At 37.2% G+C, this 20375-nt stretch overlaps 2 protein-coding genes and 1 long non-coding RNA gene across 3 annotated transcripts; all 3 read left to right on the top strand.

Moving 5' to 3' along the window:
- The first annotated feature begins 7575 nt into the window (after nucleotides 1-7575).
- Nucleotides 7576-12389, top strand: LOC127265361 (uncharacterized). The gene is made up of 4 exons (XM_051295128.1): nucleotides 7576-9360; nucleotides 9885-9975; nucleotides 10180-11854; nucleotides 12249-12389. The coding sequence occupies exons 1-4, from the start codon at nucleotides 7879-7881 to the stop codon at nucleotides 12250-12252; spliced, it is 3252 nt and encodes a 1083-aa protein (XP_051151085.1). The 5' UTR covers nucleotides 7576-7878; the 3' UTR covers nucleotides 12253-12389.
- A 22-nt stretch (nucleotides 12390-12411) lies between these two features.
- LOC127265365 (putative disease resistance RPP13-like protein 1) lies at nucleotides 12412-15418 on the top strand. The gene has a single exon (XM_051295141.1). It carries the CDS (start codon nucleotides 12414-12416, stop codon nucleotides 15141-15143), a length of 2730 nt encoding a protein of 909 aa, XP_051151098.1. The 5' UTR covers nucleotides 12412-12413; the 3' UTR covers nucleotides 15144-15418.
- A 408-nt stretch (nucleotides 15419-15826) lies between these two features.
- LOC127264376 (uncharacterized) lies at nucleotides 15827-18979 on the top strand. Its single transcript, XR_007841673.1, has 4 exons — nucleotides 15827-16094; nucleotides 16305-16485; nucleotides 17557-17643; nucleotides 18824-18979. It is a non-coding gene; the product is annotated as an uncharacterized LOC127264376 (long non-coding RNA).
- Nucleotides 18980-20375: the final 1396 nt, after the last annotated feature.

The following is a 20375-nucleotide window of genomic DNA, read 5'->3' as shown; positions in this document are numbered from 1 at the left end:
ATTAATATTTCGTGTATAAAAAAGAACAATCCCTAATTCTCTACCGCGGGAACGCCCCAACACCATCACCGCCGCTCTCTCTCCGGTCTGCGCTTCCACCATCCACCGCCCGCCGTTCATCCTCCACGTCGTCGCGCCACCATCCTGCCTTCCGCCCAGCGCCTCCGACCGGGCGTCCAAAGCCGCCGCTGGCCTTCGCCCTCTTCTTCTTCTTCTCTCTTTATCTTCCTCGCCCCGTCCGAAGCGCGCGCACCGGGCCGCCGCGATTCTCCACCAGCAGCGTCCGTCAGCCCTCCGCCTCCACTGTCTCTCCGCCGTGTACGCCGCAGCTCCGCCCGCGTCCAGTCGCGCCCGACCGCGTTGTCCTGCCGCCGTCGCCATAGCACTCTCCTCCGGTCCGAGTCCAGCAACCGCCGACGACCACCGCCCTTGTCCTTAATCCTTCGATTGGGTAATATTTTTCCATTCTAATACTTTCAATCTTTGGGATAATTTGTTGAGGTCGAGCTATTGATATTCTGGAATTGAGATTGAAACTCTGCATTTGAGTGTTTAGTGCTTGATCTTGCTATTCGATGAATATGGACAGCTAGGCATTGCATTGTTTCAATTATAGTTAATTTGTGTGCTATCTTGTTTTGATTTGGCATTTTTCACTTCCTCTTTGTTGGAATCTTAATTATCAGTGTTTCGAAAGCTTTATATGAATTTTGGCTATGTGACACTTCGATTCTTTGATTGTGCATTAAGAAAAGGGACATTTAACTAGACTATTTTCTTGGGATAGTTTGTCTGTGTTGGCTATTGTCTTTTTAAGTATTCCTGGGACACCTTAAGCCTCCTTTAAAGGTGATGCAAGAGCTACATATCTACAAGTGTTACCAAGAACATGAAAAAGCATGCTTTCGTGCCACCCCCTATGGACTATAGGGGAGTTTCTCTCATTTTTTTTCTTTTCGTTACATTATGGAATGTTTGATTTAGGTGTTGGGCCAATATTATGCAATTTTTGGTTTTTTTGGCTTGGTGCTATTTTTTTACGCCTAATTTTTTTTTTCTTTTGTATGTTTTTTAGATTAGTTTGAAGTGAGTTAAATATGATTTTATGTTATAGGTTAGTTTGACATGATTGATGATATTGGATATGAAATATGTTGAGCCTGATTGATATTTAAACCCTCAGAGAATTTGAGCCTATATTCCAAAAGTTTATATTAGAAAATAAGCTTACGTAATAGTTAAGCTTTTGAAAATTTCTTCTTGTGTGATATGTAGTGCTCAATTAGATGAGACTTAAAACTATGCATGTTGAGCTTGCAATTACCGAGTTTTGCAATTTGAAGATGATAAGGGCATTAGGTAACCATATTGAACCTTTTTATCACCTAATCCAGTATGTTTACTCTAGTTAGCCCATTTGAGCTTTTTAAACCTATTTCTTCCTATATTAAACTGTCTTTTAGCCCTATACCATTTTTTTTATTAAGCCTTCTCCGATTTGAACCCTGTGCTAGAGAGAACTACTTTAGGTTCATGATGTTATGCATTTTATTTATTTGGCATGAATAAATAATATGTTCATGAGTGATTGCCATAATGGGAGTGAAGATATAAAAGAAAAAAGATGAGAAGCGTCATTATCAATCTAGTTTAGGAGTGAAAAAAACATCTTGGTATGGAACTGTGAAGTTTGACTCTCTTTTGATTTTATTTTTTGGTTTCTAAGTATTTCTGGATATCTGATTTTAATGTTTAATAATCTTTGATTTAGTTGGATATTGTGGCTAGGTATTTCAATTATATTAAAGATTAATTGCTAAATTAAATTAGATGTCTGTAATTGCGCTTTAATTTGGTTTAAGTAACAACTAGGACAAACACCACTAGGATAACCAGGTCCGCATATGTAATTGTTATATCGAATTAAGTTAGACTAATAAATTCTTTGTGATATTAGAATTTAGACATTACTATAGTTCTAGTCTAATATGAAATCAGTAAACGGGCGTACCTTGACTGTCGAAAAATTAAAGAAGAGTTGGTTACTAGGTCTGCATCGATAATTATAACTAACTTATTTAGAAGTCAATAAAATTAAATATTTGTCGATGATCAAATTCAAATCGAAGTTGTCAATTTCATTCATTGGCTAAAAGTTTATTTTTATTGAAGTTTAACCGTAGAATTTTTGGTAGTCTTTTACTTAGTTAATTTTATTTTTGCTTATTTTATTTTTATTTCACTTCCTTATAAGATCCCCTTTAAAACAAACGAAATAAAACCTTTATGAGTTCGTTAAGAAGACGATCCTACTCCAACTATATTGCTTTGTTTTACTGTGGAACTAAGTTTTTTATTTAATTTTGCAGCGTTCGTCGAACATTGTCAAAAGGTTTGGTTAGTTTGTAGATTCACAAATTTTCCCAAATCAATCGGCATTGATCCGACCAGTAGCGCAAGATTAACAATGAGGTGCCGCAGGTTAGCCAACTTGTCCATGCACCTTAGCAATCCATTTAGGCTCAAACACTCCACGAGTATTAAGGTTTCTAGAAACCCAAATAGATTATTCTTGTAGGCGACCGTTGGATATATAGGACACGTCAAGATACCTCAACGCAATTAAGTTTTCAATAGAACTCAGCAATTCATCAACACTTATGCGACTTAGATCCAATTTCGTCACAAATTTCAATTTTAAGAAGAGATCGTGAAATGACATGCATACCCATACCGCGCCAATACAGAACCCAAAAAAATTTAATTTTTTGGAAAATATTTGGATCAATGAGTTGTACGGTAGTAGCATTTGATTGGCCTACCACCGTAAATGTCTGCAACCGTGCATTCGCTACGGTTGTAGTGACCTGCAAATTTTCTACAAAATAAATATTCACAAAATCCCAATCGACAATTTAGGCAAAATTAATTTGATACCAATCCAAAAGCTACGTTCATTTCCAATAAAATCCTGGATGGTTTCCCAAAAGTTACCTGTATCAGTAGATTACACTTCAAAGTCTCTGAATTTTGGATTAGCTCAAATATTGATGGCAAGCTAGTGAGACGGGGCATGGAAACAATTTCATTTAGTGCTATCCAATCCTCCTAACTTCCAAATGCTCGAGTAACACAAAGTTTGTATCATTTCCATCCCCATAAAAACTCTGATTGACATGCTACAAAACATGCATTTCTTTGATACAAATAGACTTAGGAACAACAGTTGACCCAGTGATGGAAGTTTCTTATAGTAATCAGTTAATTGTGGTGAACTTGTGTCATGCATCACTTAGCCAGTTAGGGTATCTGATGCCGCTGTAAATTTCAATCTCCAACTCTTTCAAGTTTTCATAAGGTCGAAATTCTTCCAACACAACTACCTGTCGCTCCAGAATTACACTTTTCGTGTGCGGATCGAGTCCAGCTTCAATGCTTTCCCAACATAGCTACAGCTTGTTTAGGTATTTTTTTTGTACCCATCTTTGCATTTATAGTATCAGCTTTTGTTCCAACTTTATTGATATTTTAATGAAAATGGCTTATCGAAGAGGATTTATATTTTCAACCTCCTCAACGCAATGCTCCTTCTTATTTCCACTCACAATAAATGCCGATAGAGTTTGAAGGTCCGTTAACTTCCCGATTCTTTTAGGCTGGAATTCTAGTTTTCCATCGATATCGAATATAAGATGCCTGAGGTTGGAAAGCTTGTTAAGGTCTTCCGGTAATTCACAAACTTTTGGACAGTTGAAAGAACAATTGTCTGCAATGCCACGTAGTGACACATGGATTTTGGCAATTTTGCGGTTGGGTTATTGCTAAAGCTAAGATATCGAAGATATATCAAGTCTATAAGGAAGGTAGAGATAGCTAACATTAAAGAAGGCAATTAGTTTTGGTTATCTCTACATTCCTACTCATCTCATAAAATGTTTTGGTTATTGCTCCATCTTTCCTCTTGACCATAAGTTTGAGGCTGAGGAATCAGTTTTTTTATGGATGGCCGAAGGTTTTGTTAAATTTCAACCCAATAGGAGATTAGAAAGACATTGGCATAGAATATTTCAATGATTGACATATGAGATCTTTCTTTGTACAAGATACAAGCTCTTTGAACCGTACTATATAAACAATGCACGGTCTTATTCATGATTTTGCTACCATGGTATTTAGAAATATATGTCGCCATGTTTGCCGTTTGTCCCATATTGGACAAGTGTTGTAGGTCAACCATAGCGAATGCACGGATGTAGGTATTCATGGTGGTAGACCAATCAAATGCTACTATACAACTCATTAATCTAGATATTTTCAGAAAATTGAAATTTTCTAGGGTCTTGTATTGGCGCGGTGTGCGTATGCAAGTCATACCTCCTTCATTTGTGAATTTGATATATTTCCAGTATCTTAGCTTTAGCAATACCTCAATTGCAGAATTGTCAAAATTTATAAATCGCTACATAGCATTGCATACAATTGTTTTTTGCAAATGTCCGGACTTTTGTGAGTTAACGGAGGATCTTAATAAGCTTTCCAACCTCAGACATCTTATATTCAATGTTGAAGGAAAACTACAGTTTCTAACTAAAGAAATCGGAAAGTTAATGGACTTTCAAATTCTATCGGCATTTATTGCGAGTAAACATGAGAAGGGCCATGGCGTTGAAGAACTTGAGAATATGAATTCTCTTCGAGGAGCCTTTTTCATTAAAATGTTAATAAAGTTGGAACATAAGCTGAAGCTATGAATGCAAAAAAATACTTAAACAAACTGCAGTTGTGTTGGGAAAGCATTGAAGTTGGATTCGATCTGTACATGAAAGGTGTAATTTTGAAGTGACAGGTAGTTCTGCTGGAGCAACTTTGACCTAATGAAAACTTGAAAGAGTTAGGTTGAGAATGTCAACCACATCAGATGCCCTGATTGGCTAAGTGATGTATGGCATAAGTTTACAAATTCATTTAAATAAACTTGATTACTGTAAGAACTTTCATCACTGGGTTAACTGTTGTTCCTCAAGTCTCTTTGTATCGAATAAATGATACTAAATTTGTGTCACTTGAGCACTTAGAAGTCAGTAAATTGATGAAGTTGGAGGATTGGATAGAACCAAATGATATTGTTTGCATGCCCCATCTCACTACTCTTATAAATGCGGACTGTCCAAAACTAACAAGCTTGCTTTCAATATTTAAGGTTATCCAAAATTTAGAGATTCTGGAGTATCCTCTACTCATATAGGTAGCTTTTGGGGAACCATCCAAAATTTTGTTGGAAATAGATGTAACTCTTGGATTGGTATGGATTTAATTTTGTTTTGATCCTGTGAGTGTTGATTTTGTAGAAAATAAAGCTAATTTTCCAGACTTTGATCCTTGTTTGTGTGTGTTGATTTTGCCTACATTGTCCATTTTGATCCTGCTGCAACTTGTTTGGTTAGACACTTGGACTCACTACTTATTGATGATGATACTTTATAACAACGCCGTAACTTGTTAGACTCGCTCACTACTTACTGATGATCATCATCATAAGAGGATTTCTTTTCTTTGGGTTGCTTTATTTGATCATCATATTCATATTCCGATTTAAGGAGGATATTTATTGCTTTGCCGGTGGGATATACATTACATACTTATTTATAATAATAATAATAATATTACTTAGTTTGCGGCAGCTGTGTCGTGGGTAATAATAATAGTGTTGTGGGTAATAATAATAAGATAACAAATCATGATATGATATGATGAATGTACGTAGAAAATAGATTCAAAAAGTGGTCTTTTTAGAGAATAAGAAGTACTATATTTAGTTTTCTTTTTGGAGCTAGCTGGATTAATATTAATTGTATGTTAGTTTGTATCATTAACTAATAATTAATTATCTCTGTTTACTTATTTAGTTTTCAAGCAGAAGAGCAGCGGAGTGGTGTGGTGTGGTCTGCTTATACACATAATAATGCATTGCTGATGTGTGTAATAATGCATTGCTGATGTGTGTGTATTGTTAAGAAGGGATCCGGGCATCCAACTTAAAATCAATTGGTGATAGGTGGAGTGACTCTTCACCTTTATATATTAGGAGAGTTCCCACACATTTAGCAATGTGGGACAATATTCAACATGTATAATCAATCGATTCATCTCATGCGGGTTTAATGTTGTCTCACCTAGCTAATAGCGTTGCTGTTTTTGTTTTGATTCTCTGAATTTGGTGACATTCCCAATCTTGCAGACAGACAGACAGACAGAGAGACTCTTGACTGACTTGTAGTGGTGATTGTTGTTTGATTTGTGGCTTGTAATGGAAAGTAGTGAATAGATAATTAAAGTGGTGTAATTAAGAGATAAATCAGATGACCTCAAGATCAAATCCTCGTGCAATTAATGATTCAATATTTTTTTTTACTAAAGTTTGACTTTAATCTATAGGAGAATTATTGATGTAAGCAAGAGGAGGAGTTTGATGATATTCTAACGAAATTTTCCAAGAGCATGCAATCTAGTTAAATATTTACAATCAAGATGAATGATCATCCGAATTTGAAATATGAAAATCAACAAGCTAACATTGTGGATCATTCGATTTTTTTTTAAGTATTTATTTTTATATTCAATATGTCTATTCTTAATATTGAACTTTTTGTCTTGTGGTATGATCTGAGATTCGTATAAGAGTTGGGGATTGCAACACTAGTTGCTTATTCTGATTCTGCAATTTCTATCAAATTGATCCAACGGGAGCTTAGTCAAACTCATCCCCTTGCTTTGATTATTTGTGGTATTTGTCAACTCCTCCGGAATCAAAATGATTATCGGCTCTATCTCATTCACCGGGAGAGAAATAAAGTAGCCCACATTTTTGCTAAATTAGGAAGTATGGGTGATCAAATGTATACAATTTGGACTTTCCATTCGGATGTGGTCTTACCTTGCTTGGCAGAAGCAACGGACGTTGTGTTGTTCTCTTTTTTTCTTTCTTTATTTTCTCTAACCTCCCATGCTTTGTCTGGCTCCTTTAAATAAAATTTATATTCTCTCCGTCTAAACAACAAGGGTGTGTTTGTATGGGGTTTGGATTTTTGGTTGAGATTTGAATAGTAAAAATTTTGAATTTGAATTGTTTTATAATGTGATATAAATAAGTGTTGATCTAGGGGAAAAAATGGATGAATAGCGGATAAATTCAATCTTCCAAACAAACACACTTTAAGTATACACTTGTACGAAAATAATAGTATTTCAATTATAATGGATAATTTTTACTTTTTTAAGTATAAAATATAATGTGATGTAAAATAAATATATTTGTAAAAAAATATAAAATATTTAATAAAATAATTGTTTTATAAGTTGACGTTCCAAAATAGAAATATATATACTTTTCTAGCGGAAGAACTGTAGGAGTATTACGTTAAACAATTAAATTTTACAAATGCACAAACTTATTGTTTTTTAATTATTTAAATGAACAAACAGAATAGAAAATAGAAGTAAGATAATTATATAAAAATCCTATTTAAACTTTTTTTTAAAAGAAAATAAAAAGAAAAAAAAAAAAAAAAAAACACTTGCCTTTCCTCGTCTTGAATTCAAGACGCAGTCTTTCTCCTGTTCTGCAATTTGAAGATGCTGTACTGCCTGTACATCGTAAGTCAACATTACAACCTCTCTCCTCTAATTTCTGCAACAAAACCTTGCTTCTACTCTTAATTTTCGAGATTGCTTCCATGGCTGCCAAATTGGGAAGCCACGACAAAACCCTAATTTCTACCCAAGATGCGCAGTTGAATTCCTTTCATCTCCTCCTGAATAAGAATTTTCGCTTCTCAATCTAATCTCCGTCCCCCTCGATCTGCTGCTGTGGCAACAAACATGATCAAATCAATGCTTTCCTCTGAAAAGATGGCGTCTACAAGTGAAGAGCCGCAGTCGCTCAGTCTACATGAGCAGCTGATAGAACCTTCTTCCGGTGGCTCTCTCTTGATTACTCTGGTTGTCTATGCTCTCGTGCTTTCCGCCATGATTATCACCACCGGAGTTGATTATTCAAACCCATACTGGGATGCAGCATATGCTCTTGTCTTGTCGATGATCATTATTTTAATTTCTTCCACATACTTCTCTAGTCGCAGAGATCTGCTGAAAAGGGCGATGGAGTCGATATCCAAGCTTCTGGCATCGATCCGCCATCGACACGAGCAACCGGCGGCATCTAAAACCTGTTTCTCAGCTCTCCAGTATGTTCTGGCTGTTCATGCTATCTTGCTGGTCGTCGTCTTCCTCGCTTTCGTGGTTGTATATGTAGGCCCTAACTTCGCCATAGAAATTACTGTACTCGTCTCGATTGCCTGCGTTACAGTTGCAAGCGTATGCTTCTTTAATCATGGAGATTTGCAGAAAATTTTGATGGAATTGATCTCCGGGCTTATTGCAGCTTCATTAGCTAATTCTTTAGTGTGGTTTGTGTTTCCACCTGCAAATCTGAAGGAAAAACTGCATTTCATCTCTCTGTATATAAAAATTGTGTCTCTGTTTAGTCTTAAGCTGCTGGCCACAGAAATGTTCTGCATTGCAGCAATGCAGCTGGTGAGAAGGAACAAGCCATTAGTGGGCTCGGCTGAAATTATGATAGATATGTTGGGATGTGCTGATGGGAACGGGAGGCTTCTGTTGCCGGTGTCTGTTGCCAAAATTGTTCTTCTTGTTGCATTTGTGCTTTCAGCGTGGATGCGAAGAATGCCTGGATTACAGTTATTCTATTTCTCCCTGATGAGTCTGCTGTTTTTGGGTTTAGTGGTTGTATTTGTACTTGCATTCTTGATGCAAATAAGCTCATCTCTACATTACCGATTGAGCTCAATTGATGCGAAGTTAATGGCTATACTATTGAAGTGGAATGCCATTCCAGCACCTAGTGTAACGAGGGGGAGTAATGGTGAAGGAACAAGAGAAATGAGAAGAAGAAGAAGACAAAGAAAATATGAAGCTGGAGAACTCAGCGTGCCGAAGAAACCTTCAGAGGCAAAAAGATGGGGAAAAAGCAAATGGGAAGAAGGAGAACAATATGGAAAAAGTGAATGGAAAGCAGGAAAACTATACGATCAATACGTAACAGATGATACAATCCAGGTGAAAGAAAAGAAATTGGAAGAGAAAGCAGCAAACTATGGGACTGATAACACAACCACACTGGAGAAACCATGGAGATTGAGAAAAAGAGAATGGAAAGCATCAGATAATTTCGAAAGTGATGAAATAACCACATTGGTGAATACTTTCATAGCAAAGAAATCAGGGGTTCAAGGATCTATATCTGGAGCGCTGTTGATAGAGGATTCTGCTGGTCATGTTGAGGTAGTATCCGCTACAATTAAGTAACTTTCATCTGATGAATTGATACTCCTAGTATAATGTGTCCGAGCACTCTTTTTTTTTGTTTGAACTTAGCTAATTGATAATTAAAAGTGACAGATTGCTGTAGGTAAGGTATTTGGAGGTTGAAAACTTTTTGTTTGGTGATTTCCTATTTAGTATCGGACAAGCTCTGATAATTCTCAGTCATGTCTGTTTTTCGCTATACTGTAATCCTATCATACTGATTTGCATGTATCACTCCAAGTGAGACCGTCGCTGGTTCTTCTTACAGATCTAATTATTTACACACTTTTTACTATCTGCTTGTTTGAATAAGCTGAGGTTTTCTTAAAATGTTAATGGAATAAAGTAGACACTGTCGCATTATTGTACGTGTTTCCAAGAAAATGAACTATTTTAACAGTGAACCATACTTCAGTTTTTATGAACTATGGAGAAATTGCACCCGTCTGTGTTTAGGTATTCCATCTTCATCTTTTAAGGCCTTCTTCCTTGTTTGGCAGGCAGAGAAGAATAAATTGGGTGAGGCCTTTTATACGGATGCTTCTTCGTCAGATTCTGATCCGAAGGAGACTGCCTTGAGAGAAACATTTGGTAATGATTCATCATCTTCTTCTATGTTTTCCTAATTGCACTTTGATAAATGAGAACAATGAGCCATTGAGCATAATTGTATTGTTCATAGAGGAACACGGAAAAAGGGAAAGCGAAAACACCCTATCATTAAGTTTTCCTAGTTAAAAAACTAATGCCGAGTTGTAGTCACAAATCTGTTCTGAGTAGAGCAATGTTATGTAGGTGGTGCGGCTGATCCAAAAGAACAGGAGAAAATAAGTGCTGAGGCAGACGTGGGAAAATCAATTGATACCGAACAGGAGAAAGATAGATATATGAGGGGGTGCAAGCTTTATTGTTCCCTTTTTCCTGCTGATTATGAATTTTCTCGCGACACTTTGATTTGGTCATGGATTGCGGCGGACTTGATAACCCCTGAGAAAAGTGGCAGAACAGAGGCAGTAGCAAATCGATGCTTTGACGAATTGGTAAATTCGAAATACCTTTCGGAGTCTGGATACGATCACTTGAGGGATCAAATGATGTATAGAATAGAGAAGGATGAGCTTTCGATCCTCAATAAGCAGCCTTCAGAGTTTCTGTACAAAAGTACTGATAACGACAGAGATATGGCTGGAGTTAAGCACTTATCCTTGATCTTTGAGCGGATCGATCGAAGTGTGTTCGAGAGTATCCGAAAGTGCAGCCAACTGAAGACACTTCTTTTACACAAGTGTCCGGGATCCGAGTCTCAAAACCTGCTGCACGATCTCTTCTTGGAGATGAAGTTCTTGACTAGTTTGGATTTGAGTGGCACAAATATTGACGAATTGCCGTGGTCTATCGAGAATCTGAAGATGTTGAAGTATCTTGATGTGTCGGGAACACCCATCAGACATCTGCCTGAGTCGATTGACTCTTTGAGCTGTTTAGAAATGTTGCTACTACTGCAGTGTTTGAGCCTATGCGGATTACCAAAGCGCATCGACAAGTTGGTTAATTTACAGCACTTGGTTCTTGATCTTTCCCAGCTGTCACAATCGATGCCGATTGGCATGGGGAAGCTGACGAATCTACAAACTCTCGGGGCCTTTGTTGTTGGTACGAGAGATGGGAATTCGATAAGGGAGTTGAAGAATATGAACAAACTAAAAGGGTCTCTTTGTTTGATGAATCTTGAGAACATCCCGAATGCAAACGAGGCTAGGGAGGCTCGTCTTTGCGACAAATGGGACATTTCTAAACTAGAATTCGTATGGAGTGATCTTCAAGATGCCAAGGTGCCGCAAGAAGTGGAAATCCTCGAATCCCTTAAACCATATTCGGGCCTGCAGGAGTTAAAAGTAGTCTCTTATAGTGGCGGCACACTTCCATCGTGGATAAGCGATCCATCCTTTACTCAAATCGCGAACATAACTTTATACGGGTGCAGATATTGTGAGACACTGTCATCCTTAGGCGACTTGCCGTCTCTGAAGTCTTTGAACATCGTCGACATGGATGAGCTAGTTCGCATAGACAGGTCGTTTTGCCAGAAACATACTACCCGGGATCGCCAAGCATTTCCTAAACTTGAGAGACTATCACTTGAAGGGATGTCCAACCTCGAAACATGGACAGGCGTTGTAGATGGACACTTTCCACGACTAGAGCGACTCTCGATCCAACATTGTCCGAAACTTACAGTTCTTCCAACACTCTCACATTTCATCTCCCTCCAACATTTGGAGATATGCTACTGTCCAGTGCTCCCTTACTTGCCTAGAGGTAGACTCCCAGCGTCGCTCCAGCGCCTGATGCTGAAAGACTGTCCTAAACTGAAAGAACGCTGCAGTAAGGAACAAGGCGAGGATTGGGGTAAGGTTGCTGGCGTGCCGGCGCTGTACATCGACAACCAGAGGATCTATTCTTCTTCAAGGTAATACATTTGTGAATGAAGAATCTGTATATTATGACCCTACAGATGTGCCTAGGAACAAAAAATCTCCTTTGTTTTTGTACAATTTCTGGATAATGTGATCTAAATGTGCCTCGAAAAGATTGTTCCTTTGATGCTAAAAGGAGAGATTACTGTCGACATTTGCTGTGGTGTGTTGTGTGTATATATATATATATTTGTTCTTTGATCGATGTAAAAAATGATATGATAACAAGGAGAATGATTTGATGCAATTTGGACTCCAATTTGAAGCCATGAATGATCAGACGTGAAAACCACATTTACTAAAAAAGCAACTGATCATGAATTTTTTTTATAATTAAATTTCTTATGACTGTAATTTCGTTGATGTTTCTATTCTATCACTATTCAGGTAATCTTGGTCAAACAGGGAAAAGGCACTTTCTCTCTCTAGAAAAAGTGTACAAACAAAGGCAGCTCCTTTTCTCTCTGGACTTCTCCAATTTCCTCCTTCCACTGGACAAAATCCATTCAGACACAGCAGACAAAAACCTCAAAAACCTGTCTGAGCTAAAAAATGGGGGATTCTTCATTTAAGTCCGGATTCAAGACTGGTTTCGGATCTGCTTTCCTTCAATTCGCCCTGGAAAGAGTGGCAAGTCTCGGGTCTTTTGCCTGGAAAGAGATAGGCCTGATCATGGGGTTTGAGGATGAGCTCCGAAAGCTGGAGAGGACATACCTGAAAATCCAGGACCTGGTGGATCATATGGAGACAAGTCCATTGAGATTCTCTGGAGGCAGCAGGGCATGGCAGATCTGGTTTGAAGATCTTCAAAAGCTTGCTTACGACGCCGACGCCCTTCTTGATCGTGTCTCTTTCGATCTCTCCATGTACCGCAGGCAACACTCCATCAATGGCGATCAAGAAACTCACCAGGCACTTCCCATGATTCTTAAATCATTGAAACTTTATGTTCCTCATGAAGTCAACGGTATGCAGAGGAAGCTGGAGGCTCTTGCCGAGGAAGTTAAAAGTCTTCTCGATATTGAGACAGTGAAAAAGGGCATTTGGACGTGTAAAAAGATCGATAGGCATTGCTCGGACACGTCTAGTATGATGGTGGACAAATTAGCCGTTGTCGGAAGGCGGGAGGACAGAGACAATGTCCTTCGATTGCTTGGCGACGATGGAATTGCTCTTTCTGTGATCGCACTTGTCGGCATGGGTGGCGTCGGGAAGACGGCACTTGCTCAGCTTGTGTTCGATCACTTGGAGGCGGCTGCGGATTTCGAGCTGATTGTTTGGGTTTCGGTTTCGGTGGACTTTGATGTGCGAAGGATAACGAAGTTGATTATTGAATCTGCTACTAAGCAAAGTTTCCATGTATTTGAATTGGATTCGTTGCAGCGCAAGCTTCTCCAAATACTTCTTTCGAGTGGGAAGCTTTTGCTGGTTCTCGATGATTATTGGAACGAGAATGTTGATGATTGGGAGGTCTTGTCTGCGCCGTTTAGGTATGCCGCGAAAGGGAGTAAAGTTATTGTGACTACTCGAAGCAGTATCGTTTCGAGGATTGTTGGTTCGACAGAAGCATATAATGTGAAGCCTTTATCCGATGATGATTGTTGGAGCTTGATGAAACTAAGGGCTTCTTTCAAAATAGAAGCGAATGGATTGCTCGAATCATTAGGAAAGGAAATTGCAAAGAAGTGCAAAGGTTTACCTTTAGCGGCAAAGGTACTCGGCAGCCTATTGCAGTGTAAATATACGGACAATGAGTTGCTGCGGATAGCAAATAGCGATATGTGGGATTCGTCGCAAGATGAAAACGGCGTACTCACTTCTTTAATGTTGAGCTATCAACATCTTCCCATGCATCTTAAAAAATGCTTCACGTATTGCTCGATCTTCCCCCAAAACCATGAGTTTGAAGTCGAGGATTTGGTTCTCTTGTGGATGGCTGAAGGTTTTATTCGGCCTCAAGCCGAGAGGAGATTGGAGGACATAGGGCATGATTATTTCAACGATCTATACATGAGATCTTTCTTTCAACGAGGTACAAGCTCTTCAAACCGTATTATATACACAATGCACGGCCTCATTCACGACTTGGCTCGTTTAGTTTCTACCAACGTGTGTTTTCAAGTGGAGCATAATGCGGAATTCTATCCGTTGTTTGGAAATGCTTGCCACTTGTCTTTGCATCATCGTGCCGCGCAGGCGTTGACTTTAAGCGCAAGCATAAGGAACGAGAGGTTGCGCACGTTTATGGTGGTTTGTAAGCGCGGTTCTCCTAGGGGACTAATTGATCCGGAGCTCTTTCACAGCTTGAAATTTCTAAGGGTATTGTACTTGTGCGATATTGGTCTCAATAAGCTACCCGACACTGTCGACCAGTTGGTGTATCTTCGGTATCTGAATTTGTGTGGAAATCGGATCGAGTATTTGCCGAGATCCTTATGCGAACTCGCGGCATTGCAGACGCTTCTTATTTGCAACTGCCCTACGCTTCTTGAGTTGCCGAAAGACTTGAAGAATCTTTCCGACCTCAGGCATCTTATGTTCAACGTTGTAGGCCGACTAAGATTCATGCCCCCGGAATTCGGAAAGTTAACGAATCTTCAAACTCTATCGGCATTTATTGTGAGGAGAATGAAGGGACACGGCATCGAAGAGTTGGAAAATATGAATTCACTCAGGGGAACACTATGCGTCAAGAATATTGACAAAGTTCAAGAAGTAACGGACGCCGGCAATGCAAAGATGAATATGAAGGAACACTTGAACAAGCTCGAACTGCTTTGGGGACCGGTCGAAGATGGCATCGATCCGCAAGATAAAGATCGAAAGTTGGAGCAACAACTACATGTGTTGAATCAGCTCGAACCTCATCGAAACCTGAAAGAATTGGAGATTAAATATTACAGCGGCGTCAAATGCCCCGACTGGCTAAGCGATCCATGGCGGAAGTTCACGAGAATTCACTTACAGGGACTTGGTTACTGTAAATCGCTACCATCTTTGGGGCGACTACCATTCCTCAAGTCTCTTTGTATAAAAGATATGAATGCTTTGGAGCATATCGGCCAGAGCTTTTACGGCGATGGAAATGAGAAATTTCCGTCGCTGATTTCTTTAGAAGTCTATCGGATGAGCGAGTTGATTCATTGGATGGTACCGAATGGAATTATTTGCATGCTTCGTCTTACGACTCTAAGAATCGAAGATTGCCCGAAACTAACTAGTTTGCCGGCGAGATTTCAGTCGGTCCCGGACTCGAACATTCTCGGTTGTCCTCTACTGTGAGGCCACATTATAATTACTTAGTAAATACACTGTTCAATACATACTGTTTATAATTATTTGGTGTGTTTGTTTGGGGGTTTGGATTTTAAGTTGAGATTTGAATAGTAAAAGTTTTGAATTTGAATGGTTGTATGATTGTGATATAAATAGGTGTTGATGTGATGTTTTGAATGTAAAATTGATTTTCAGTATAATATAAAAAATAAAAAATAGGTGTTTGATTTGATTTTTTGAGGAAAAAATTTTGGATGAATAGTGAAATTTTGTCTAAATCTATCAAACGAACACACCCTAGAGTATCTTTCTTTAGCCGAATTTATTCGATTCTGCGATTATTTAAAAAAATAATGTATTATGTTTTAGTATATTCTTTCACAAAATATTCTATCAAATATTATTTTTATATCAAATTTAAATCAATTTTTTTTTTCAAACTAGGAAACACGGGTAATGTCCTATGTCCTGACAATTATCATATGTCTTGTCTGTTTATAGCTAAATTTATATTATAATGTATTATGTTTTAGTATATAACTATATTTTTCTTAAATTTTTTTTTTGAATAAATATCAATGGCACTAAATTAATATATATATATATATATTATACTTCATTAGCACAGTGGGCTAATCAGCATACTTCTATATATGTAGGCTGTAGCGGTACGGATGGCACTTAATTTCCCTATTTTATCCCTCATTTGTCACCAAATTACGATTACTTTCTCTCTAACAAAATAAACCCTACGCTCACACAACAAAGCTGATCATAATTCCTCCCTCCTCCGACGCCGCCTCCATGGCCGCTTCCCATCTTCCTCTTCTCGCTCAAAGGTCGATTTCTTCTCGGTCTTCTGTCCTTTCTTTCTGTTAAATCCTACAAATAGATTCATAATCCATGTCCACAAAATCGCCGGCGACACCGATTCTCTCCACTCCGATTCTGGATAAGGTAAGATTCTCGATGTTGATTTTGTTTGTTTTTCGGTTCATCCATTTCCTTATGTTGTTTGATCTGCGAGTTTTAGGTTCCGATTTTCATTTTCGATTCAATCTGTTCAATTTCAATTTGTGCTCTGGATTTGGGGCTTCGTTTCATATCTAAAAAATAAAACCAATAATCGATTCACGCATTTGATGGTTTCAGATTCATATGTTTCAGATGGTGTTTCCAGAGAAGGCCAACCCTGACTGGGGACAGTGTGTTGGTGATGAAGGATGATGACAGAGAAATGCGCGAGAGAAGCGTGGCTGGACCACGGCAACGGTGGCCTGATTGATTTCCAAAACCTAGACCAGCCTGATCGATCGATCAATCTCTCGTTCCCGATGAGTGGAAAAAGGTATCGCTCCCTGCGTCTCTGATTGATCCTGCGTTTGAGAAAACCTATATTGTGGTGAAATTGGATTTACTTTTTCGATTAGAATTTCCTGAGGATCGTGAAAGTACTGATCGTTTCCTTTCTATTGTTATGATGCCTTTGGATTATAGTTTATGGTTTCATGATGCCTTTGTGTTGCCTGAATTTAGAGCTCAAGAGATAGATAGATAGATAGATGGATTAGATGTTTGGTTTTGCAGAAGGCTTCTGTTTTCGAATCTTGGGAAGAAAAAACACATAAAGGAAGGGTATTCAGAATAGAGGGAAAAGTTAAGGTGTGACTGTGTGTAGCGGCGGACCTAGGATTATATTCGAGGGGGGCTAATTTTGAAATTTATAAAATAATATATTTTATTTATAAATATTTATTTGTTATCGAAAAAATTATCATTGTGATTATTATATTTTGAAGGAAATAAATACAAATAACGGACTATAACAATAATAATAGTTATAAGCTGTATTATAAATATTTCTTTTTGTATTCCTTTTTATTCAAACAAGATATACAAATTTTTAATATTTTTTTATTTATCCATTTTCTCTATATTACATATATTTAAATAAAAAAATACATAAATTTAAATAAGTAAAAAGAAAAACTGGGGTGGGATGGGGAGGGGGGCTGCAGCCCACCCTTGCCCCCACCTCGGTCCGCCCCTGATTGTGTGTGTTGTTGGGATAGGAAGAAGCAAAAGGCTTGAATGAAATGTTGCCTAAAAGTGGAGACCATCAGATGGACCTAAGCTAGGGTTTGCAATGTCCAGGTTATGTTGCTGTGTTTATTTCCCAACTATGAAGTCGATCTTCTCCCCATGTATTTGGTCGGTCTTCTTTCAGTACTGACAAAGTCACTTGTTTTATCCGCTGATCGATTTTGTGGTCTTCTGTTTTTTTTTTTGGTCCTTTCTCTTTGTCTAACATTAGGAATTTGTTTGTGCACTAATGGCTTTCCTTTACAATTGATTGCTGTAAAAATACATTTCATCAACAAATTCATATGTTGTTTATGTTGTTTTGTTTTTGTACCAGTTGCCGTTGCAGAGCAATGAGTTGTGTGATCAAGGATCAACTAACTTGAATTTAGAAAGTCCTTGAAGACATTCCAACTTCACACTGGTAATCACTTATTTTTTATGCCGAACATTATCTTATATACAAATTGTATTCCGGGTTTTCTATAATATTCAGATTCAGTTGTTTCTTCATTTTAAAATTAAGATTTATATATATATATATATATATATATATAGTCTTTAGTGGGGGACCATAAATCTAATAGCTTGTTTTGCCTTTACAATTTTAGCATGCTTATTTTATTGCTGCTTCAGCGCTTCTTGCACCTTGTTTATAACCACACTGTCTGAATGCATAAATCACTTCTACAGTTCTACTACTACTTTCAATAGGGTGCAGCATGTGTAATTTGGATTATTGACATGAAGTCACTTTTAACATATTCAAGCATGAAAAATATCCCTAAGATCTGTCAAAAGCTCAACAAAACAGTCTTGCAGATCAGTTCTGGAATGCTGTGAAAGGTCATTATTTAAACACAACAGTTCAAATTACATTTACTTCTCCAAGTCCTTTTGCATTCAGTGTTGATTGTTGATACTCAGAATTCTGATTTGGCTATATATGCTCAATGCTGTCTAGCCTATACATACATGTTTTTTTTTTTTTTTTAACCTATACATAAATTTGGACTTTCTGCAGGTTATAAAAATTTAGTTTGATAGCATAAATAATTTGGCTTTTCATTTTAGTTCTCCATTTGAATGATTTTAATGTGATTGTAATTCTTTCACAACTCATTCTTAAATCATGGTTTGTGTGGCAGGCCTTTGGAATTGGATTTTACTAAACACTGTATTATTACCTTTGGATTGATGGAAAATTAAAGGTCTTTATATTTCCTGATTAGGGAGGTGATAAGGTGCCTTAATTAACTGATTTTGTTTGATTTTCCATCAACAAATTAGCTGGCAAATTTTCAACATTTTACGGTGCAAATCCTGGTATGGCTTCAAATACTCGTGCTTGAACTACTCGAGTGTCCTGTTTGTGCCAATGTGATATCCCCCCCATTCAGCAGGTTCATACATACCTGGTCTTGTCTGGATGTATATTTGTGTTTATGATTACCCTATATTGGTTTCAGGAGTACATTTGCCCCAATTGCAGTAAGAGATAAATGATTTTAATAGTGTATATATAATATATATATTTTTTCATTTGAACCTATTTTATTCATAGGCTAATTAGAAGGCTCTGAGCAATTTCAATGAACTTTCAGATATACAGCTCTTGATGCACTCAAGTTGGTTACACCATATGATGATTACTTCCACTGTGAAAGCTGCAATGGGATCCTTGTGGCTGAAAGTGACAAATTTACTGCTCAAGAATTAGGAGATGGAGATGATAATGCATGAAGGCATCGCCATGAAAAGTTAAAGGACATGCTTAAAATAATGGAGGTTTGCACTCTTCTGGGTTCTTTAGGCATAATCCTTCAATTTTGTTTTGTTTATTAGGGGTGGAAATAGGCTAGGTCAGGTTTTGGCTAAATAGGCCAGGCCTATTTCATAAAGTTAAATTTGAGTCTGGCCTATCGGCCGGTTAAATATATCTCTAAGGCCTGAGTCTGGCCTACGAGCCTATTTAAAATCTCCATAATATTTTTTAATTTTTTATATTTTTAAACTTAATATTTGTAAAAAAATACAACTATTTATTATATATAATAAGTCAGTTAAAATAAACTAATTTTTATAAATTTTTATTGTCACCAAATATAATATTTTATGATTTATAAAGAAATAAAAATATAATATTTGTATATATTAGATACAAAAAGGTATATATAAATATATAAACAGGCCAAAAAGGCTTTTTGTAAAGCGTAAACATGTGTATTTATTTAAAAAGACTTTAAAGTATATCTGAATTTGATATCTTTAGTGAACATGGCCACCCCTACTGTTTATATTTTGAGAAAAGGGCTCCCACTTTAAAGTTGTAACATTGTTATTTTACTTATTTGGAAAATAAGTCTTATTCCCATAATTTAATTGAACCAATGGAGATTCTGAAATTAATGCATCTCAATATACGTATGCATGCACACATTATTATTACTTACCATTATGTGTTTCTTTTGTTGCCTGACATAGAAAATTCATGAGTAATTTGTGTATAATAGAGCATGCATGCCACCGTGATTTAATGAATTGTTTGTTGGCATTCTCTTTATAGAAGGAAAAGGGATTTATAAGATGAAATTGATTTTTGATGTTTGTGGATATGTTTCCTATGGTGGTATGGATGGGGTTTTAGACTGGGGATTTGCTACAGATATAGGTTAAGTTGCTCTGTTGTGTGAAATCGTGTGATACATAGCAACCATAATGCATTATGGTGTGGAATGCTATATCATATTTTTCATTGGATTTATATTTGAAATTGCAACTTGCCTTCTGCTCATTTATGCCATTCTATTAACTTGTGCTTTATCAAATAGGCATGAAGAAACAATTGATATATGTTAGAAGATTAAGCATGTCTTGGATCTCTTGATATCTGCTTAATTCATTTAGGATAAGATTCATGGCGATTCTTGTATATACTTGATAGGCATGTTAATATCATAAAGTAAAGATTGTGTGTGAAATATCATAAATAACATCCAGAATTAATATTGTGCTTAATTTATTTATGTTGTTTTTTTTTTTTAATTTATTTTTATTTTTGGGCTCAAGCCAATAATAGACCAATTTGATCGTAACTTTAAAAAGTTTACGACCCAGACAACCAAATAATCCGAAAACAAGTGTTGAACGCTAATT

Source organism: Andrographis paniculata, unplaced genomic scaffold (genome assembly GCF_009805555.1).
Source record: "Andrographis paniculata isolate CXL003 unplaced genomic scaffold, ASM980555v1 Contig17END, whole genome shotgun sequence".
In the NCBI taxonomy this organism is placed as follows: Eukaryota; Viridiplantae; Streptophyta; class Magnoliopsida; order Lamiales; family Acanthaceae; genus Andrographis; species Andrographis paniculata.
Note: the sequence above shows the minus strand (reverse complement) of the source record. Positions and strands in the feature narration are given on the sequence as shown.